The sequence below is a fragment of the Eupeodes corollae genome, chromosome 2 (genome assembly GCF_945859685.1).
Source record: "Eupeodes corollae chromosome 2, idEupCoro1.1, whole genome shotgun sequence".
NCBI lineage: Eukaryota > Metazoa > Arthropoda > Insecta > Diptera > Syrphidae > Eupeodes > Eupeodes corollae.
In genome coordinates this window covers 24,359,763-24,384,299 of record NC_079148.1, presented here as the reverse complement: position 1 = coordinate 24,384,299, position 24,537 = coordinate 24,359,763, and the positions used below count along the sequence as shown (strand labels likewise).

General features: G+C 35.2%; 1 protein-coding gene and 1 non-coding gene across 6 annotated transcripts in view; both read right to left on the bottom strand.

Annotated features, from left to right (window-relative positions):
• The window catches only part of LOC129947826 (histone deacetylase 4), a 113,002-nt gene that overhangs the window by 50,896 nt on the left and 37,569 nt on the right, over window positions 1–24,537 (bottom strand). For all 5 annotated transcript variants that reach the window (XM_056058546.1, XM_056058552.1, XM_056058548.1 and 2 more), the window contains exon 3: window positions 1,034–1,108. In XM_056058546.1, the coding sequence (XP_055914521.1) occupies window positions 1,034–1,108 (75 nt within the window). The remainder of the gene's footprint in view (window positions 1–1,033; window positions 1,109–24,537) is intronic.
• On the bottom strand, window positions 1,198–1,277 carry Trnal-uag (transfer RNA leucine (anticodon UAG)). The gene has a single exon. It is a non-coding gene; the product is annotated as a tRNA-Leu (tRNA).

Here is a 24,537-nt window from a genome sequence, read left to right as displayed (position 1 = left end):
AAATTACACGTTTTTTAGACAAATCAAATGGCATTTATGTATATCTTTGAAGACAAACTTATTTTACAGGTATATTTTTAAATCTTATCTTATCTTTTGGGTGATGTCAAGTAGTCAACGCATTGAATATTGACGTCGACAGTCTAATCGTAGATTAATATTTCAAACCAATTTATTTTTATTCTAGTGAAAATAGAGCACAAGAAAAATACGAACGCATCCCCAAATAATAAAATCCTGCCAATCTTTTAGTAAAAAATATTTCTGGAACTGGATGAAGTGTCATTCTATTCCAAGCATTCCAAAACTTTATCTGAACTATTTATATGCACTATTTTGACAGCCTTATTTATCCGCACTATTTCTTTTTTGTAGTTTAGTGTGTAAGATTTTACAGCTCTGCGTATAAATTTACCAATAAAAAACACCTATAGACACTTTTTTAAACAGACTCTTTGCATACAGGAGCAAGTTCGCGCGACCCAGTCGTACATTTTATTTTTTTGAACATTTTCCCCAAGAAAACAAGCAACTTCATACGACCCAATAGTTTGTTTTAAATGTACGTCATTGCAAATATTTTTCTTTTTTCTATTTTTATTTTAATGTAAATCATATTTCTGTTTCTTTTTTTTACTTCCTAAAATTATGTATTATTATAAAGGAACCCTTCAATTTATTTGTTTAGATTATTTTTATTCCCCCATGGAGGGGGTCACTTCTCATGTGCCATTTTACTTCTCGTATGTTTCTATTGTAATTTGATTATGACTTAACTTACACTGACACAAATCCCGGCATACGGTGAATCAAACAAAATCAAAATAAAATAACAAAAAGAAAAACAGAAGAAAAAAGGATTTATTTTTCAATTAAATTACATAATCGACAGGTTGTTGCTTTGCTACACAAAACACATGTTTTGTTCACGTTTTAAGAAAAAAACTTAAATAAATAAAACACAAAAACATATACACAACACACACGCAAACACAAAACATGCATAGCGGTACAATACAATTATTCAACTCACCCTTAGCTTTCAGAAAAGGATTCTCTTCGTTGCATTTGAAACTACGTGAGTGTTTTGTTAGGTCTAAGGACTCCCCTAAAAAGAAACAACAAACAAAAATAAAATAAATAAATTTAACAAACAAAAATGTAAAAATAAATTGAAATTAGAAAATAAAAAAAATCTGACAGCGGTGGGATTCGAACCCACGCTCTTTCGAACTGGTGCCTAAAACCAGCGCCTTAGACCACTCGGCCACGCTGCCATATACACGGTGATAATTCAAAAATATATTTTAAGAACGAGTAGAAGAAGTAGATTGTATGAATTATGGTCTGCTTACAGTACGCGACGTTGAAGTAGACGAAGACGGGTACCTTCCGGTATGAAATTAAGTTGGTGTGGAAGTGTGGACAAGTATTACTTTTGATTTTTTGACAAGTCATCAAAATGTTGTTTGTAAAGTTGAAATTAAACACAGACAGCCAAATCAAAAAAAGTAGAATAGCGAAGGGTTACGTCTCATTCCATGGACTGAATCCAAAATGTTATGAATGAAATAAAATTCCTACTAAGTGACGTTTACTAAGTTAAACCACCGAAGCAGGTGTATTAGAGACAGCTTATGAAAATGTCCCAATCAATTTCTGAACAGTTATCAACCATGTAACAATTTGCAAAAATATTGACTGCATTACCACATTCGAATACTAATAAAATATATTATATTTCTTGAAGTGTTACAAATTATCACAATTTGCTGTCAGAACCCATACGAAAAAAAACCAAGTCTGCAGAACTTGGTCGATATTTCAAGTTACCAAACAGGAATCGTATTAATTGTAGTAGGGATTTCTAGTAAACGTCACTTTACTAAAGCATCTTGCACATGAGCTAAGAACTGCGATCTGTGGATGTTCGCATATTTTGACTTTTTTCACATGATTTTTATTACTATTCGTATTCAGCCACGAATTGTCAATTTATAATTACCCTTTTCAACAAACAAAACAAGTGGCCAGTGGGGTATAATTTTGAGGTTAAGTTGAGCGCGAACAATTTATTCGTTGCAGTGTGGATTGTATGTGGAACGCGAATAGAGTTTGACAGTTCGTAGCAAACACACTGCAATTCGTTACTACCAAATTGTTTTTACAAAATTGTCTTATTATGGAGAAAAGAAATGCAAATTTTTTTCTCCTAACATAATTGTCAATTGATTTCTTATAATTTAAATGTGCTATTGTTTGAAATTGACTTTTTGAAATGTTTAAAATCACGTTTGTTCGTCCCTTCGTTAATTCGTTGTTTGCTCTCATGTGCAAGGCCCTTAATTCACGAACAAACATTTTGGTTTTATTCATGGAACGTTTTAGCCCACAGCTTAACGCTTATTCCCTGGTTTAGTAAATTCGCGGAATGAATTTTATTAATTCAGCTGATTAAGTACATTATTTAAGGTGCGCATATAGCCCAAAGCCACAAAGCTTATAAAGGGCGTTTTTCTTTTTTAGTTTAGATCAGAGCAGAGCTCGAACTGTCAAAAAATAATTGTGTTTCTTTTAGAGCTCTGATCGTTTGTTTCTTTTTTAGTTCTGAACATGTTCAGAGCGTGCTCTGTGAGTAGAATGCTGAACACAAACAATTTGATATTTGAAAGCCGGTAAATTCAAAAAATCATCGTCAAAACAATAAAAATGGCGGAAGAAGCTGGTCGCTTTAGTGCAGAAGGAAAGATAATTTAGAAAAAACTAATTGATATAGCATTTTTATGAATCAAATTTATTTCAGGCTTCAAATGGACAAACCCTATGACTGTTTTTTAATTAATTTGAATAAAGAAAATTTTGAACGCCTTCAAACGAACAACATTTTTAATCATGACAGTTTAGTGCTCAAGTTGTTTGATAATTAAATCAGAGAGCTCTGAACATACTCTGCTCATAACTCTACTCTGTTCGCTCAGACTCTGCTCAGTGCTCAGCTCTGAACTAAAAAAGACAAACGCCAAAAGTGGTTTAAAATAGGAACATGTTGATTTTGACAGCTATTGGCAGCCATATTGTTTCTTTTACTTTCTGTCAAAATAAAATATCTTTGCTAATCAGTCACTAAAAACAAAACATTATGGAAAGTAACTGCGTCGAGGAACACGTGCAAATGATAACAAAATGGATTTTCCTTGAAGTAACGATGCGCGTGGTGCGTTCTTTTGTATTGTGTACATGGTCGTCCTTTCAATTCGACTATTCAACGTTTGGGGGCCAAATTCGTGTCTACCTGATCGGTGAAGAATCAAAAAACACCCGTACGTCAAAACGCATGATCTGCTGAAATCATCGCCGCTGTTCTAGAAAGTGTGCAGCAGAATCCGTGGCGATCAATTCCACATCGCTTACATCGCAGATCACGAATTTTGTATCGTGATTTAGGCATGTGCCCATACAAAATCTATCTGACCCACAATTATCACAATTCTCATCGAAAAATCATCTTTAGTGATGAGGCCAATTTGATGTGGTACGTGAATAAGCAAAATTAATGGATTTAGGACTACACAATCCACGCTAGATTCACGAGGTGGATTTTGGGCTGGAGGACTCATCCGTCCGTACTTCTTCGAAATAGGTTAATGATGATCAACTTTTTTTGGCCTTTGGAATTGGTTGATATGGACATCAGAGACATATGGTTTAAAATAAACGCAGTCTACATCACCATCTTCAAATTCCAGCCATAAGAAATCATAAATCTAAACTTGGTATCGCAATTCATTCACAATAACACTTGCACTAGCCATAGAATTTTAATAAGAAAGGTGCAATCACAATACCAGCTGAAAAGCAGAACAGACACGGTGTAAAATAGCCTTATGACTTAAGTTGACTTTTCAATAGAGATGCGTTCATTTTGATGCATTTCAGAGAATCTATAAGCAAAGATACAAAGTTGGTAGTGATTGAGCTGCTTGAATTGTAGTTGTCAAAAAATGACAGTTTAAAAAAAAAGTGACAGCTGCCAAAATAGGATATTATTAAAACTGCAGTTGGAAAACCCTTTACGATAGTACCTGCATTTACTGTCAATGCTTTTTAAACAAAATATATGGGAAAAATATTTGATAGGTGGGAGAAACAAAAGATCTAAAGAGAAACGCGTTTTTCTTTTTTTTCTCTAGGGAATTTTGGAATACAAATTCTTGGTAAATCGAGTATAAATTTTAATTTCACAACATTTTACACTATCAGGAACTGAATATATAAAATATATGTTATAATAAATTTGTATTTCTCTAAGTGTATAGCATAGACTTATAGTTGATGGGTCATGTGAAGCTCACAAGATCATTGCTCTTTTGCCATCACAAGATGATCATTCCACAAACGGATCTAAATTAATACCAACAAAATATATTCTTTTTGTTTCTATAATTATAAAAATCTAAAGAAGCACAATATATAGGTCATATTTGAAATGAAAAAAATATACAAAAGGTTCAGTAAATTTAAATAGTATGTAGGTACGTATGACAAAATGAAACATAAATCTTTGAAAATTTTGAAGCCATTAAACGTTCTGCAAATAAGATGATATGAATTAAACTAAAAATAAATGAAAAAAAAACGCCCTTATCATCATCATTGCGAAGAGTTATTGTATCCGTATGACGTTGATGACAATCACGCACCAAACTGATGTCTTGTCAGTTGTCTTGAATACGCAAATTGATAACTTCATATATATGTACATTCCGCGTAAATTGTTCATCAAATTATAGAAGAGTAGACAGACATTCTGGCATTATATATGAGTGAGTACGTAAGTACCTATCTGTGTTAGTTTTGTTTATAAAAATTCATAAAGAGTGATATTTAATTAAACATATAGATGTAAGGAAACAGTGTTCATTTTCTTTGTCAATTTTGAATGATACGTAGTGATTTTTATTCGTACACTGATTACAGAATTCGATGGATGGGCTGCAAACAGAGCCAAATGTCAGTTTTGACAGTTTTCCAATATTTAAATGTCAAAACCTGACTCCGAATCCATCATCTGTATGATATCTATGGTCTCTAAGGTGTCTGTGGTCTCTGTGGTCTCTATAATCTTTATGATCTCAATAGTCTTTGGTCCATATGGCTTCTGTAGTCTCTATGGTCCTTACGGTCCTTATGGTCTCTATGGTCTCTATAGTCCTTATGGTCTCTATGGTATCTATGGTCTTCATTCCTCGTGCTCTCCCGAGGAAGTAGTAGAAGATCTTGCACAAAAAGGCTTCCAAGCCCTTGATGTAGTCAATCTATTTAAGAATGAGACAATTAAAAACTCCTCTGGAGAACCAATGACAAGTAAGAGGTTGCTGCCTTTATTCATGCTTACTTTTGACTGCAAACAAAGTCTCGAGGAGATTTATAAAATAAGATCAATCTTGGGCATAGCTGTTAAAATTGAACCACTCCGAAAATCTAAAGTTGTTCCGCAGTGCAAACGTTGCCAAGCTTTTGGTCATACCCAAAAATACTGCAACCGAGAGTTTGCTTGTGTAAAGTGCGAAGGAAAACATGCAACTAAAAATTTTCCTTTGAGCAAAGATCAGAAAGCAAAATGTGTGAACTGCAAGGGTAATCACCCGGCAAGCTATAGAGGCTGCCCATTTGCCAAAAAATTCCAAGAGTTCAGAAGCAAAAATACATCTGCTAGAGACAAACCCAGAAACACAGTAAATAACGATTTAACAGCTGAAAACAATACTTAGAAGGAATCGCCTAAAAAGGCTGTTTAAAGTAAAAGCGATGAAAAGAAAGCCTATTCTCAGATTGTTAAAAATGTGCGGAAGAATGAAGAGACTTCCATAAAAGAAATGCTACAACTTATTCTTAAAAGAATTGATAAACAGGATTTGAATATCAAAATGCTAAGCGAAAAAGTCGCTCTTAAAAAACAATGATGGACAGAACACTTAAAATCGCCACATGGAATGCAAACGGTCTTACACAACATTCATCCGAATTAAAAATCTTTTTAGATCTTGAACATATCGATATTTGCCAGGTGTCCGAAACTCATTTCTCCAATGGGCAAAGTCTAGATAATGTAATAGAAAACTATTCATGTTACCACGCTCCACATCCAGCTGACAAGGCAAGAGGTGGATCGGCGATTCTTATAAAAGAAAGCTTAAAACAATATGAAGTAACCAAGTTTACTAGTGAAAATATGCAAGTAACAACTATTAGCATTGGTATGAAGAAGAAAGAGTTTAAGATAGCAGCTATATACTGCCCACCAAGGCGCTCCCCGACAGAAGATGACTATACAGATCTATTTAATCTTCTTGGGCATAACTTTCTTGCTAGTGGAGACTTCAATGCAAGCCACACCCATTGGCCTTTTTCCAAGCAGGCGGTAAATACAATTGCGAATTCTATTCCTCCAGGTCGCCAACTTACTGGCCTTCCGATACTAACAAAATAATAGACCTTATTGACTTTTTCATAGCTAAAGGAATCAAACGAAATCACATTAGTGTCGAAGGTAATTATGACCTGTCATCAGATCATACTCCAGTGATTCTATCACTAAGTGAATCGGAAGTACTAGAAAAAAGTAATCCAAAGCTTGTAAATAAGAAAACAAACTGGAATGATTCTAGAGAAAGGCTTTTAAGTTTTATAAATTTAAGATCTCCCATGGATACAATCGAGCAAATGGACCATGAAGTGGAACAATTTATTGCTGATGTGCAACAGACCGCTGAAGAAAGTACTCCAACATTTTCTTATAGAAGACAAAATGAAATAAAATATCCTTTATAAGAGAGTTAATAATAGAGAAAAGAAGAGTTCGAAGAAAATGGCAAAATGGTAGATCTCCAGATGATAAAACAACGTTTAACCGTATAAGCAACAATCTTAAAAAACAAATTTACAAGTGATTCACTCAGTACATTCCTAAGGAATTTAACGACTGATGCTTCAACCGATTTTTCGCTATGGAAAGCAGTCAAGAGCCTGAAAAGACCGCAGTTACGAAACTCGCCCTTGAAATCCCAAGATGGGAAATGGATCGGTAACCCGAAAGAAAAAGCTAACCTTTTCGCTGAACATCTTGCGAATGTTTTTAAGCCATACTCATCAAACGCGGCTGAAAATAACTTACAGTTTGTTGATAAGATAGATGAAAGTGAAATACCAATTGTAAGACTTAAAGAAATAAAAAGTATGTGTTAACATCAACTACCAAATAAAAAATCACCAGGTTACGATCTAATTACTGCTCAGGTTATGAAAGAAATGCCATTGAAAGCCTTCATAAAACTCCAATATATAATAAATGCATGCCTTAAGCACCGGTATATCCCGCACCATTGCAAAATTGCTGAAGTAATTGTCATACCAAAGCAAGGTAAACCATCTACAGAAGTGACGGCTTACAGACCAATATCGCTTATACCAATTATGGCAAAAGTTTTTGAAAAACTGCTTCTGAAGAGACTTAGCAAAATCATAGAAGAAAGAAGGTTAATCCCAAACCATCAGTTTGGCTTTAGAAATAAACATTCCACGATAGACCAAGTTCATAGAATATCGGATGTAATAGAAAAAGCATTAGAAGAAAAACAAGTATGTTCAGCTATTTTCTTAGATGTTGCTCAAGCTTTTGACAAGGTTTGGCATGAGGGACTTGAGTACAAACTGCAAAGGGATCTTCCCAGGCAGTTCTTTGAAATATTAAAATCGTACATCTCAGACCGATTGTTTAGAGTAAGGTACGATCAAGAATATTCGGAATTGAAGAAAATAGAAGCCGGTGTACCACAAGGAAGTGTCCTAGGTCCTACCATGTATTTACTATACACAAGGGATATTCCAGTTGGTAATCACACCATAATGGCTACTTTTGCAGATGATACCGCAATTTTGGTACGCGACCAATGTGTCTCTAAGGCAGCAGTAAAACTACAAAATGCCGTCGACACAGTGAGAGCTTGGACCGAAAAATGGCGTATCAAACTCAATGAAACAAAATCTTCAGATATAAACTTTACAAATAAAAAGATAAACAATATTCCAATAATCATTAATAATCAAGCTGTACCTTACGCCAATACGGCCAAATACCTTGGAATGACTTTGGATGCAAAGCTTAAGTGGAAAGAGCACATCAAAAAGAAAAGAGAAGAACTAAACTTGATATATAGAAAAATGTACTGGTTGCTTGGTAACAACTCTGATTTATCAATCCAAAACAAAATAATGCTGTATAATCAAGTACTAAAGCCTGTTTGGACCTATGGAATCCAATTATGAGGCTGTACATAGAAAACAAATACCGAAATCATCCAAAAATTCCAAAACAAAGTCCTTCGTGGAAAAGTTAATGCACCTTGGTACATAAGAAATACCGATCTACATCGTGACTTACAAATAGAAATAGTTACAGAAGTTGTTAAAAAAAACGCTGAAACCATGTTCGGAGATTAAGAAGAACCAAGCCTCATGAGCTTATAGTCTAAAAAAACATGGGAAAGTATTAAAAGTTTAAACTTCCCCCAAAGTGATTGTACTAAATTAAGAAAGAAAAATCGGAAGTCGTTCCTTCAAGATTGGTGCTGATGAAGAGGTGATTTTAGTGGTTAAAAGACCCACACTACTTGGTGTCGAATACTGCCAAGTGTCTTTTGAAGATTTCCTCCTGTCAAAAAAAAAATAAAAATAGTCTTTGGTCCATATGGCTTCTTTAGTCTCTATGGCCCTTATGGTCCCTATGGCCCCTATGGTCCCTTTGGTCTTTATGGTCTCTATGGTCTCTATGGTCGCTATGGTCAATATGATCTCTTTGGTCTTTTTGGTCTTTTTGGTCTCTTCGCTGTCTTTGGTCTATATGGTCTCTATGGTCTGTAAGGTATCTATGGTCTCTTTGGCTCTATGGTCTCTATCGTCTCTTTGGTCTCTACGGTTTCTATGGTCTCTATGGTCTCTTTGGTCTCTAGAGTCTCTTTGTTATATTTGGTCTCTATGGTCCCAATGGTCTCTTTGCTCTCCATGGTCTCTATAATCTCTATGGTCTCTATGGTCGCTATGGTCTCTATGGTCTCTATGGTCTTTATGATCCTTATGGTCTCTATTGTCAGTATGGGCCCTGTAGTCTCTATGGTCTTTATGATCTCAATAGTCTAAGATCCATATGGCTTCGGCTTCTGTAGTCTCTATGGTCCTTATGGTCCTTATAGTATCTATGGTCTTTATATGGTCTCTTTGGTCTCTTTGGTCTCTATGGTCTCTATGGTCTCTATGGTCTCTATGGTCTCTATGGTCTCTATGGTCTCTATGGTCTCTATGGTCTCTATGGTCTCTATGGTCTCTATGGTCTCCATAGTCTCTATGGTCTCTATGGTAACTATGGTCTCTATGGTCTCTATGGTCTCTATGGTCTCTATGGTCTCTATGGTCTCTATGGTCTCCATAGTCTCTATGGTCTCTATGGTTTCTATGGTCTCTATGGTCCCTATGGTATCTATGGTTTCTATGGTCTTTATGTCCTATGGTCTCTTTGGTCTCTTTAATCTCTATGATTTTAATGATCCTTATGGTCTCTATTGTCTATGGTCTCATGGTCTCAATTGTCAGTATGGGCCCTGTGGTCTCTATGGTCTTTATGATCTCAATAGTCTAAGGTCCATATGGCTTATGTAGTCTCTATGGTCCTTATGATACTTATGGTCCTTATAGTCTCTATGGTCTCTATGGTCTCTATGGTCTCTATGGTCGCTATGGTCTCTATGGTCTCTATGGTCTTTTTGGTCTCTAAGGCATCTATGGTCTCTATGGTCCCTATAGTCTCCATTGTCTCTAGGGTCTCTATGGTCTCTATGGTCTCTATGGTCTCTATGGTCTCTATGGTCTCTATGGTCTCTATGGTCTCTATGGTCTCTTTGGTCTCTATGGTTTCTATGGTCTCTATGGTCTCTATTGTCAGTATGGTCTCTAAGGCATCTATGGTCTATATGGTCTTTATGGTCCTTATGGTCTTTATGGTCTTTATGGTCTCTATAGTCTCTATGGTCTTTATGGTCTCTATGGTCTCTTTGGTCGCTTTGGTCTCTTTGGTCTCTATGGTCTCAATGGTCTCTATGGTCTCTATGGTCTCTATGGTCTCTATGGTCTCTATGGTCTCTATGGTCTCTATGGTCTCTATGGTCTCTTTGGTCTCTATTGTCAGAATGGGCTCTATTGTCTCTATGGTCTCTATGGTCTCTATGGTCTCTATGGTCTCCATAGTCTCTATGGTCTCTATGGTAACTATGGTCTCTATGGTCTCTATGGTCTCTATGGTCTCTATGGTCTCTATGGTCTCTATGGTCTCTATGGTCTCTATGGTCTCCATAGTCTCTATGGTCTCTATGGTCGCTATGGTCTCTATGGTCTCTATGGTCTTTTTGGTCTCTAAGGCATCTATGGTCTCTATGGTCCCTATGGTCTCCATTGTCTCTAGGGTCTCTATGGTCTCTATGGTCTCTATGGTCTCTATGGTCTCTATGGTCTCTATGGTCTCTATGGTCTCTTTGGTCTCTATGGTTTCTATGGTCTCTATGGTCTCTATTGTCAGTATGGTCTCTAAGGCATCTATGGTCTATATGGTCTTTATGGTCCTTATGGTCTTTATGGTCTTTATGGTCTCTATAGTCTCTATGGTCTTTATGGTCTCTATGGTCTCTTTGGTCTCTTTGGTCTCTATGGTCTCTATGGTCTCCATAGTCTCTATGGTCTCTATGGTAACTATGGTCTCTATGGTCTCTATGGTCTCTATGGTCTCTATGGTCTCTATGGTCTCCATAGTCTCTATGGTCTCTATGGGTTTCTATGGTCTCTATGGTCCCTATGGTATCTATGGTTTCTATGGTCTTATGGCCTATGGTCTCTTTGGTCTCTTTAATCTCTATGATTTTAATGATCCTTATGGTCTCTATTGTCTATGGTCTCATGGTCTCAATTGTCAGTATGGGCCCTGTGGTCTTTATGATCTCAATAGTCTAAGGTCCATATGGCTTATGTAGTCTCTATGGTCCTTATGATACTTATGGTCCTTATAGTCTCTATGGTCTCTATGGTCTCTATGGTCGCTATGGTCTCTATGGTCTCTATGGTCTTTTTGGTCTCTAAGGCATCTATGGTCTCTATGGTCCCTATGGTCTCCATTGTCTCTAGGGTCTCTATGGTCTCTATGGTCTCTATGGTCTCTATGGTCTCTATGGTCTCTATGGTCTCTATGGTCTCTTTGGTCTCTATGGTTTCTATGGTCTCTATGGTCTCTATTGTCAGTATGGTCTCTAAGGCATCTATGGTCTATATGGTCTTTATGGTCCTTATGGTCTTTATGGTCTTTATGGTCTCTATAGTCTCTATGGTCTTTATGGTCTCTATGGTCTCTTTGGTCTCTTTGGTCTCTTTGGTCTCTATGGTCTCAATGGTCTCTATGGTCTCTATGGTCTCTATGGTCTCTATGGTCTCTATGGTCTCTATGGTCTCTATGGTCTCTATGGTCTCTATGGTCTCTATGGTCTCTATGGTCTCTATGGTCTCTTTGGTCTCTATTGTCAGAATGGGCTCTATTGTCTCTATGGTGTCTAGGGTCTCTAAGGTATCTATGGTCTCTATAGTCGCTTTGGTCTCTATAGTGTCTATGGTCTCTATGGTCTCTTTGGTCTTTGTGACCAGTTTGACCTCTATGGTCTCTTTGGTCTCTATGGTCTCTTTATTCTCTATGGTCTCTATAGTCGGTATGGTCCCTATGGTGTCTATGGTCTCTATAATCTTTATGACCTCTGTGGTTGCTTGGTCTATGGTCTCTATGGTCTTCATGGTCTATAGCTTCTTTTGTCTCTATGGTCTAAATGGTCTATAGTCTCGTTGGTCTCTATGGTCTCTATGTTCTTTATAGTCTCTATGGGCTGTATGGTCTCTAGGGTCTCTACTATCGTTATGACCTCTTTTTAACGTCTATGGTTTCTATGGTTGTGTTTTGCTCAAGCAAGTTCATCCAATTCAGTCTTCTTGATGATTTCATTCAGTTTAAACTAAAATACGACGCAATTAAAAATGCTTACATCCCTTCCGTTAACCCCCACCCCCCCCCCTACCAACCCCAAAGAAAAATCTTGCCTCCCACTAATTTTTAAAAGCTTTAACCGACATCATTCGCTCATTTATGTCTGCCTTGTCGTCTTGTGTTTTACAAATTTTCATTCGAGATCAAATCTTCCTTTATTCTTCAATTTTGGCCATATGTTCCCAATGCGATTGCGATGGGTTCTAAGAATAACCAGATTTTATTTTAGACAATTCAATATGTTTAATTTTCTTATAGCCATCCATCCGACTTTGGCCTGTGTGATGCATCTTCACTTGGGCATCTTTGCTGCGATGCACAATGTATATCAGTACAGTGCAGTGCAGCAAGATGTACAAAATGCACTCTCCCCCACTTGACATTCCGCCCCACAAAACAAAGTGCATATTTTCAGATGGGTCCCTTCTTTTATTTATACAAAAATGTATCTTGCGCACACAATAAGGCTAAAAATAATTTTACTTTGCCATGGGAAAATTAAAGCACAGATGAGACGAAGAGGTCAGGTGAAATCTAAAAATAACTAAACCGATGAATTTATTTCGGGATCTGTAAAACCTCTTCTTGCAGAGTCTTGAATCTATTTGTGGCTTCTTCTTCGTTGGCCGTCGTCGTCGGTTGGTGACGGTGACTTCGACGTTTGGTTCTGCTGGCCCTCATACCTTGTTGTTGTTGTTGGTGGGTAACCGCGGACTCCTATAATGCCGACCATTCCTCTTGAAATTGCTGAATGTTGAAGGATGCCTATTACATCCTATATGCATCCAGAATTTGTGCGGTGGTGGTTTTTGGTGCACAAGTACTCATACTCATCCTCGTATTCATATACCAAACATTTTGGGAAGGCCTTATAGTCAATGGCTTAAATGCGGTATTGGTTAATGAACGTCAATTTAAATTGTTAAACCCTTTTGCAGGGTTAAATCATAAAACCTACATTTTAAGTCGACAAAGTGATGCCAGAGCACGATCTTGAACTTAGCAATACTAAGATATACAAGTATTATATATAACTGTATATAGTTACCAAAATATTTATTTGTTAACTAACTCACGTCATCCGGCAACACTTTGGCAAACATTGACAGATGCAAACTGTCACCAATAAAGGTACCTATAATAGTACCTATAAATGAGTTCGTAACTTTTGTTTGAAAAAAAAAAAACAGAAAGAGAGAGAGACGGAGATAGACAAAAAGAGATTTACGTCAGTGACATTGATGTTTTATTGTTGATGGTCAATACGGGTATTGTCATGCAAGCCATTATTGCTTTCTATTTTTGCGTGTCAATTGTTGGCATTAGAATTATAGACTTCATTTTCGTTTATATAGTCAATTGCGTCAATGAAAGATTTTATTTTTTATAGTGTGGATTATATCAATGCAACACGTGCTTTAAGGAGTTCATTTCTAGAATTGAAGTCGATAAAAATCAAACAAATTTTTTTTTTAAACTAGTTCTGGAAACCTGACAATTTTCTGTAAGAAATTTCTATCTCTAGAAAAAAATCAATATAAAGCGTATGTTTTTTTTTTTGATAATCCAGAGTTCACTTTTTGTCATTGCTGTCAAACTTGTTCGTTGGCGCAAACATAACTGAACCAACGAATACGCATTTACCCTAAGGACACACTAAAATATAATTCAGCTACGTTCGTTTAAATTTCGTTATAATTTAAAAAAAAAAAATATGGATTGTTTTTTTATTCTCTCATTTCTAAATTGAATTTGACAGAGAAAAAAAGTGTGTATAAAAAGGCTGTGTCAAGTTCCTTGATTTAAAGAGGGAAAAAAGCATGAAAGGAGACAGTCCCTGTTAATTTTTCGCAAATCACAAGAAATTTTATGTACTTCTATTTTTTTAACATCATGCAGTTTTAACTTAAGGTTTTCAATTTTAAATTTATTTTTGTTCCTCCAACAAAAGTAAACAACCAAACCGAAATTCACAGCAGTCAATATTTCGCTCGACAGATAACAAATGTGATCGAAATTTCATTATGGTTACGTCAAGTACTTTTTATAACATTCAAATTTCGTTGGGTTTTTGACAATAGCTTATGTTCAACTAGCAATTATTATAGCTGGGCTTTGAAGAATTCAAGACGATGCAATGAAGTGGGAGTTTCTTAACATCGTTCTGGAAGGAAGTGTGCAAACCTATATCTTCAACACTAGAAGCACAATTTTGTCAAGTTCTATCCAATTGCTTGGATACTTTGATGATATTGACATTATTGTAAACTGACAGCGCGATGTCAGTGGAGCGATTGTTTCACCGACACTGTGAAAGAACATTGAACGAGGACATCCTGGACAAAACGTCAACATATGCCGTTATTATTTTTTAGTTCAGAGCAGAGCTCGAACTGTCAAGAAAATAATTGTGTTTCTTTTTGAGCTCTGATCGTTCAGAGCTTCAAATTTGTATTTCTTTTTTAGTTTTGAACATGCTCTGAGTGCGTTCTGTGAGCTCAGAATAAAATAGCAGAGTAAACGGAGTAAAATGCTGAAAACAAACAATTTGATGTTTAAAAGCCGGGAAATTAAAAAAATCATCGTCAAAACAATAAAAATGGCGGAAGAGGCAGAATGTAAGATAATTTAGAATAAAGTAATTGCATATAGCATTTTTATGAATCAAATTTATTTCAGGCGTCAATTGCTTTACCCATTTTTGTTGAACAATAAACTGGTCTTAACTTTCTTGATAAACAAATATTTACGTTTGACAATCTGACATTTGGCATTTCAAATCATGACAGTTTAGTGCTCAAGTTGATTCATAATTAAATCAGAGAGCTCTGAACATACTCTGCTCAGAACTGTACTCTATTCTACTCTGTTCCCTCAGGCTCTGTTTAGTGCTTAAGCCTAGTACATACTTCCTCGTGAAGTGAACGTTCGCCAGTGGATAAAGTGAACTTTTGATATTGCTCACTGGTACACACTTGTGAGTACACGTTGTGAACATTTGAAGTTTCAAAAACACTCTAAACCAACACCGGAAACCAATGTCAAAGCTTCACCAACAGTTCCCGTACATTTTGCACGTGAATTGCCCGTGAACGAAAACTCTCCACTTTGTTCTCCACTCAGCTTCACGAGCAAGTTCACGGGTGAACCAAAAACTAAATTTGTATGGGTTCACGAGATGGTTCACAAGTATGTACTAGGCTTTAGCTCTGAACTAAAAAAAAGGCCTATAACATCTATAACTTTGAGGTTGTTGACGACTTGTTCATCTAGCCAGCTCTTAAATCACACATAGAATAATTCTTGATTATGGCTGCATCTTTCTACTTAGAAGTCAATTTAGTTAAGACTTTAAGACGCTAAAGTTTAAACCTTGTTAAGGCAAGATAAGAACGTCTTAAGCATCTTGCACATGAGCTACGAACTACGAACTGCGAACTGTTCGCATATTTTGACTTTTCTTTTACATGAACCTTTTTTCTTTTCGCAGACAGCGACTTAAGTAGTGTTCACATGAGCGCGACCAATGAACGACGAATGAATTACAAAATGTGAGTTTACATACTCGTATGTTTGGAGACATATTTCCACACAAATTGTTAACAAAATGATAGCAATATAGTTTCATATGATTTATGATGCATGCTTTTACTTTTCAATATCAAATATTAATAAATTTAAGAAAACAAATTTATTCATTGTGAAAAATATTGTAGTTGATACGAACTGTCAAACTTTATTCGCGTTCCACATTATCCACACTCGCAACGAAAAAATGTAAGTACTTAACCTAAAAAAATCATTCTTGTTTTGGTTTCAGTGGTGAATGGTGGTGACATTTGTCAAAATCGAACTTTATTCGCGACGAATTAAAAACTCTCATGTGAAAGAAACGTCAAAATCGACGAATAAACGTTCATTCGTTGGTCGCTTTCATGTGCAAGGCCCTTTAGGGTGATTCGAGAGTAAAATGTTTCCTTTCATATTTAGTTTCGCTTGCAAGGATAAAGAGTGGGAGAAAAGATACAACGAAAACTGTACGAAGGACTGTCGCACAAAAATTAAAGTCCAACGATTTAGATGACTGTCCACGACACAGTTGCAATAGATATAAACAATACACCTCGAAAAGCCTTTGAATGCGTAATCCAATAAGAATGGCGCATTAGAAACGTGTGCACGTCGGTGGGACAGGTTCTCTATCAACTTGGCTTGTAAAACTGAAGACAGCTAGCTACTTCAGCAGTATGTCTATAGGGGTATAGGTCCGTTCTAGACTTTAGCTGGCCCAAAATAATATAGGTGTTATTTAATAGAATCAGCATAACTATCTCAAGGGCGATTGATAGATAAAACAAACCAAAAGGGCTTCTTCACAAGTTAACTTGCAAAAGTTTTGTGTACCACAGGATTCCATTTTTACTCCGACATTTTTAACTTTATACTAAATCATCTTTATTTTTGAATGTGTTTTCGCTATTTTCGAAATTTCTGACAAAACTGAGTTTGTACCTAAAACTTCTCAAAACGTACGCATGTCACTTTGCAGCTTGCATAAAAACGTGTTCTTTTATAGAATCAGCATAACTATCTCAAGTACGATTTATAGATAAAAAAAGAGGCTGGGATGCGACCCACACTGATAACTTCCCATCCCGTCTGTCGATTTGTCTTGCTTAAAAGTTTGTCTAAATGTACTCGTATCAATTTTTACCAAATTTGCGTACTATTTTTTGTAGATTTTATTTTTTATGAAAAAACCGACTGTTGGATTTTTATATAAAAAATACTGAATATTGAAAACAATATTTTCTGTGAAATAAAATAAGTTTGAAGCCAATATTTTTTAATTTTTGAAAAGCTATTTGAATCGAAAGTAAAATTTTTAGCAACTTTTAGTATTGTTGTTTTTTAGACTTTTATTTTTTGTAAAAAAAACTATCAATTCGATTTTTTTAAAAATTTTACCGAATGTTGAAAACAATATTTCATATAAGATAAAATTAGTTTGAAGCCAATATTTCAAATTTTTGAAGATATTTGAGTCGAAAATCAATTTTTACCAACTTTTGTTAAATTTGTATAGGTTTTTAATTTTTTGTACAAAAACTATCAATTCGATTTTTTTCAAAATTTTACTGAATGTGAACAACAATATTTTTTGAAAGATAAAAGTAGTTTAAAGCCAATATCTACAATTTTTGAAAAGATATTTGAGTCGAAAATCATTTTTACCAACTTTCATTAATTTTTTTTTAGGTTTTTATTTTTTGTACAAAAAACCATCAATTCGATTTTTCTCAAAAATTGTCCTTATGTTGACAACAATATTTCTTATAAGTAAAACATAGTAAGAAGCTATTATCTCAAATTTTGGAAAAATTATTTGAGTCGAAAATCATTTTTTAAAAAACTTTTGTTAATTTTTTGTCGGTTTTTAATTTTTTGTACAAAAACTGTCAATTCGATTTTTTTCAAAATTTTATTGAATGTTGAAAACAATATTTTTTGAAAGATAAAAGTAAATTAAAGCCAATATCTCAAAGTTTTGAAAAGATATTTGAGTCGAAAATCAATTTTTACCAACTTTCATTAATTTTTTTTAGGTTTTTATTTTTTGTACAAAAAACCATCAATTCGATTTTTCTCAAAAATTGTCCTAATGTTGACAACAATATTTCTTATAAGTAAAACATAGTAAGAAGATATTATCTCAAATTTTGGAAAAATTATTTGAGTCGAAAATCATTTTTTACAAAACTTTTGTTAATTTTTTTTCGGTTTTTAATTTTTTGTAAAAAAACTGTCAATTCGACTTTTTACAAAATTTTACTGAATGTGAACAACAATATTTTTCGAAAGATAAAAGTAGTTTAAAGCCAATATCTACAATTTTTGAAAAGATATTTGAGTCGAAAATCATTTTTTACCAACATTCATTAATTTTTTTAAAGGGTTTTCTTTTTTGTAAAAAAACCGTCAATTCGATTTTTCTCAAAATTTGTTCTAGTGTTGACAACAATATTTCTTATAAGTAAAACATAGTAAGAAGCTATTATCTCAAATTTTGGAAAAGATATATGAGTCGAAAATCATTTTTTACCAACTTTTGTAAAAATTTTTTCAGTTTTTAATTTTTTGTTAAAAAACTGTCAATTCGATTTTTCTCAAAAATTGTCCTAATGTTGACAACAATATTTCTAATAAGTAAAACATAGTAAGAAGCTATTATCTCAAATTTTGGAAAAGATATTTCAGTTGAAAATCATTTTTTACCAACTTTTGTTAATTTTTTTTCGGTTTTTAATTTTTTGTAAAAAAAACTGTCAATTCGATTTTTCTGAAAATTTTATCAGATGTCAAAAACATTATTTTTCGTTCCAAAAAATTGTTTTGGAGATGAAATCATATTTTAGTCGTAAAATTTTTGGAGGTGAAAAACTTTTTTTTCAGTTTTTTTGATTTATAAAAAAAAACCGTTAGATGGATTTTTTTTTCGAAAAATATATTTCTTTGAAATTAGTTACAATATATTATATAAAATTTATTTCAAGTCTCTAGCGTTTTTGGTTCGTAAGATATTTAGGGTTAACCAAAACTTTAGGTTTAGGGTTTTTTTCAAACTTCTATGGTGAAAAAACCACCCACGCAATTTTCTTGAGAGCCCTTTCTGCATCTTTCTGCCTTATTATCTGTATAACAAAATTTATTTGAAGTCGATATCTCTTCTGGTTCTTGAGCTATTGACGACGAAAAAAACGTCGCGAACGTACGGACGTACGTACACACGCACGCACAGACATCTTTCAAAAAATCTTTTATTTCGACTCTAGGGACCTTGAAACGTCGAGAAATGTCAAAATTTCCAATTTGACAAATCGGATCCATTACAATAACTTCCTATGGGAAGTTAATAAACCAAGCGGCTTCTTCCCAAGTTTACTTGCAAAAGTTTTGTGTACCACAGGGTTCTATTTTTACTTCGATATTTTTTACTTTGTACTAAATCATCTTAATTTTTGAATGTGTTTCCACTTATATCGTACTGAAGCAACTTTCTTAACATAAAATTTACTTAAAGCGGTTTTTCTGACGTTTATAAAGTAGAAATTTCTGACTAAAACTGAGTTTGTACCTAAAACGTCTCTTTCTGCAGCTTGAGTCAAAAATGCTTCCCTTCCGCCGATCCAAAATGATGTGATGATAGGTAGTTGTTTAAACTAAAGGGTGATTTTTTTGAGATTAGGATTTTCATGCATTAGTATTTGACAGATCACGCGGGATTTCAGACATGGTGTCAAAGAGAAAGATGCTCAGTATGCTTTGACATTTCATCATGAATAGACTTACTAACGAGCAACGCTTGCAAATCATTGAATTTTATTACCAAAATCAGTGTTCGCTTCGAAATGTGTTTCGCGCTTTACGTCCGATTTATGGTCTACATAATCGACCAAGTGAGCAAACAATTAATGCGATTGTGACCAAGTTTCGCACTCACTTTACTTTATTGGACATTAAACCAACCACACGAATGCGTACAGTGCGTACAGAAGAATATTGCGTCTGTTTCTGAGAGTGTTGCTGAAGACCGTGAAACGTCGATTCGTCGCCGTTCGCAGCAATTGGGTTTGTGTTATTCGACCACATGGAAGAATTTACGCAAAGATCTTGGTGTTAAACCGTATAAAATACAGCTCGTGCAAGAACTGAAGCCACAACGTCGAATTTTCAGTGAATGGGCCCTAGAAAAGTTGGCAGAAAATCCGCTTTTTTATCGACAAATTTTGTTCAGCGATGAGGCTCATTTCTGGTTGAATGGCTACGTAAATAAGCAAAATTGCCGCATTTGGAGTGAAGAGCAACCAGAAACCGTTCAAGAACTGCCCATGCATGCCGAAAAATGCACTGTTTGGTGTGGTTTGTACGCTGGTAGACTCATTGGACCGTATTTTTTCAAAGATGCTGTTGGACGCAACGTTACGGTGAATGGCGATCGCTATCGTTCAATGCTAACAAACTTTTTGTTGCCAAAAATGGAAGAACTGAACTTGGTTGTGGTTTCAACAAGATGGCGCTACATGCCACACAGCTCGCGATTCTATGGCCATTTTGAGGGAAAACTTCGGAGAACAATTCATCTCAAGGAATGGACCGGTAAGTTGGCCACCAAGATCATGCGATTTGACGCCTTTAGACTATTTTTTGTGGGGCTACGTCAAGTCTAAAGTCTACACAAATAAGCCAGCAACTATTCCAGCTTTGGAAGACAACATTTCCGAAGAAATTCGGGCTATTTCGGCCGAAATGCTCGAAAAAGTTACCCAAAATTGGACTTTCCGAATGGACCACCTAAGACGCAGCCGCGGTCAACATTTAAATGAAATTATCTTCAAAAAGTAAATGTCATGGACCAATCTAACGTTTCAAATAAAGAATCGATGAGATTTTGCAAATTTTATGCGTTTTTTTTTTTTTTTAAAGTTCTCAAGCTCTTAAAAAATCACCGTTTACTAACAACAAATTCATTCACATTTTCAATATGTTTTATAAATTTCAATATTTATCTCAAATATTGAAATTTTAAAAATAATTTTTGTTAACACCTTCACCGTCCTTGCAACAGCTCCGTGCAGCGTACAATACACCTACATATATGATGAAGGTATGGGTATGGATATGAATTTACAAGAAGTTTCTTCTCACAAAATTAATTGACCATTACTCTGTGTACATCTGAATTATCTTTATTTATATCTCAAACAAAAAAAAACATAAAAACAAAAATAAATCCGAATAAATCCATTTGTATAGCCTTCTTCTCTCTGCCATACCCCTTGCCCAATTATATTTTCGATGGCATACATATCAACTTATAAGTTACTTTAAATTAAAAAAAAAAAGAAAAAGAAAAGAAAACACCACCAACAACAAAAATTTACTAAAAATAACTTAATTTAATTTCGGTTTGTTCTTCTTTTATCATTCGACTACTATCGGTATTTTTATAGATTTTTTAGATTCTTTTTATAATAAGACTTAAATTATATTTAAAACAATCTTTATAAAAAAAGAAGCTACACAAAGTGAAGGTTACTGTCTCCCCCTAAAATAATAAAAAGTAAATAAGTTTAATTATCTAATTAATATAGTTTTTTACAAGTTTGTTAAGAACTCAAAAAAGGTGTAACATTTGAATTTTTGAAGATGGTTTTCAAAACCATAACCAATAAGTTTTCCTGGAATGTGCGAGAGCGTGTGGGGCATGTGGAATCTAGGAATCTTATCTTATATTAGATATGCACATAAAACATCTCAAACCACACACTAAGCATACCAAAGGAATCTCTAAATAGCATCTAAGCCATGGCAAGTGGATTCGAAGTGTGTCCTATTTTTGGAAATATTTTTGGATAAATATTTTTATTTTTATTTTTGATGTTTTGTAGTATAAGACGAAAGCAACAACAACTAAAAGAAGAAAAATAAAATAACGATACAAAATTAGAATCGATCCACTCCGCTGCTGCTGCTGCTGCTGCCGCTCCTACAACTGCTCTGAAGTGGAAAAGCTATTTTGGGAAGGCTTTTCTTCCTCATTGCGCAGTTTTGTTGTGTATTATTTTGTATAGGGTGTTGTTTGTTGGATAAAGTGCAGCCGCAGCAAGCTGGGTTGTTTTTGTTGGGCAATATAATCAATTTGAATTTGAATTTGGATTTGCTGAGATGCGCGAGAGGAGGAGACTTGAAGGAAAAACTATTTTTGGACAAAATAATTTGGAATATAAAAAGTTGTTTTTATAAACATTTACCAGATCCAGATGGCAAGTGAAAAACCATAAATTTAGTGCTTTCCTTTTACTCTTATAATATTGTAGATTGTAGATGGATGTTTTATGAATTCGCTGTTGGGGGAAAATTAATATTATTATGGGCAATGAAATGAACATGCGCGTAAAATTGCTTTCCAGTTGTAAAAATATGTAAATAAAAGAAATAAGTTTAATGTCGACTTAAAATGCATCTAACAAAATGAAGTTTTATAGATACCCGCATAAAAACAATGTACGTGAAAATGTATCTATATCTATGTATCTGACAGAAACATAATTTATTTACAAGACGACTACTACTGCTGCTAGCTATGTCCTTTGGATTAAAATAGATTGGCTTTTGAGTCACGGAAGCTAATAAAATGCACTTGGCCGACACAGTTATTTGACTTTGACGACCGTGTGTGTCGTCGTCGTTCCGGGTGAGGTTGATTTGACACACGGGTGAGTGTCGATGATAAATATTGTTGTAATATATTTGACAGTTGACAGCTGTGGTAGAGAATATAGAGTGTAAATTGAATAGGTACAAACAATCTATAATTCTTTTACTAAGACAAAGTTACTATAAATTTTATTATATAGGGTGACCAAATAGCGCAATTTTCATATATTTTACTTTATAGCATATCTGTCGATGTGACCAATGACATCCTGCTGTCAAAATATTCAATATAGTTTGCCACTTTGTCATGCATTGTTTCACATACTTTCTTAACCTGTGGAAAGGAAATGATGTATGGATATTCCAACTTAAAGTTAACTTTGTTTTTGAGGTTGGTCATTCAAATGGTTGAAAAGTTTGAGCGTGTGAACACACTTTTGAGCCGATTACGCTGGTCTAAAAGGCTTTGTAAGTGGGAATAAAATGATATTTTTCGGAGGATTTTTAAAAACGCCAGTCTTAAAAAGGTGTTTAACATCATTCTGGTAAAATTTATATTTTTCAAGATATTAGTAGTTGAAGTTTCGGACATTTTTTTAAAATTCGGTTCAAAAATGTATGGGAGTTCAATGATGCCAAATTTGACAACTTTATATCTCGAAAACTATAAATCTTAGCGGAATAGTTGTGAAACAATTCCTAAAAAAATGTACCTAACTCTATTTTCTTTAGTTCTTGTCATTGCCAAGATATAAGCAAAAAAGTAAAAGTTTTCTTAAACAAAAAGTGTCTCTTTGGTAACAGTTAGAAGTAAACCGTTATGAATACTTTTGTAAAGCGGAAAATTTTGAGAAAAACTCCATACTCGAAGTCTTACTTACTTACTTACATAAGGTGGCGCTATAGTCCGGGGCGGACCTGGGCCTCAACCAACATGCGTCTCCAGCCAGCTCGGTCGCTAGCTAGCTGTCTCCAGTTTCGCACGCCAAGTTGGTTGAGGTCCTCTCCCATCTAGGTGCGCCACCTGAGTCGCAGTCTTCCTCTACTGCGCCGTCCCTCGGGATTGGATTTGAAGACCTTCCGGGCTGGAGCGTTCATGTCCATCCGCTCTACATGACCTAGCCATCTAAGCCGTTGGACTTTAATTCTGCTAACTAGGTCAGTGTCGCTGCACAGCCTGTACAGTTCGTCGTTATATCTTCTCCTCCATTCTCCATCTATGCGTACAGGACCAAAAATCACACGAAGAATTTTTCTCTCAAAACATCCTAAGACGCTCTCATCTTTCTTTGACAGGGTCCAGGCCTCAGCGCCATAAATGAGAACCGGGAAGATGAGTGTCATATAGATGGTAATTTTAGATGCTCGAGAGAGGACTTTACTTCTCAATTGCTTTCTAAGTCCAAAGAAGCAGCGATTTGCAAGAGTTATTCTTCGTTTGATTTCAGCGCTAGTGTCGTTGTCTGCATTAATAGCGGTGCCTAGGTAGACAAAGTCCTTAACTACCTCAAAGTTAAAGCTGTCCATGGTGACGTTTTGTCCAAGACGTCGTCGTTCAGTGTCCTTTTTTGATGACAGCATATACTTGGTCTTGCCCTCATTGACCACTAAACCCATCTTCTTCGCTTCCGTTGCAATGCTCAAAAACGCTCCACGGACATCACGCTTTGATCTTCTAATTATGTCAATATCATCTGCGTTTCCGAGTAAATGAATGGAACTTTGGAAGATTGTGTCTCTGGTGTTGACGGTTGAGTTTTGCACAATTCTTTCCAGAACGATGTTGAAGAAGTCGCATGACAGTGCATCGCCTTGTCTAAAACCTTTTTTGACATCAAAGGAATCGGTAAGATCTTTTCCGACCTTGATAGAGCAGCGTGCATTCTCCATCGTCATTCTGCACAAACGGATAAGTTTGACAGGGATGCCAAAACTAGACATTGCTCGGTAGAGCTCTTTCCCTATAGATGCTGTCATACGCGGCTTTAAAATCGATAAAGAGATGGTGGGTATCGATTTGAAGCTCCTGGAGTTTTTCCAAGATCTGCCGTAGTGTGAATATTTGGTCGATAGTGGACTTTCCTGGTCTGAAGCCACACTGATAAGGACCAATCAGGTTGTTGATAAACGGCTTCAGACGTTCACATAATACGGCAAAGAGGATCTTATACTCAATGTTAAGGAGACTGATGCCT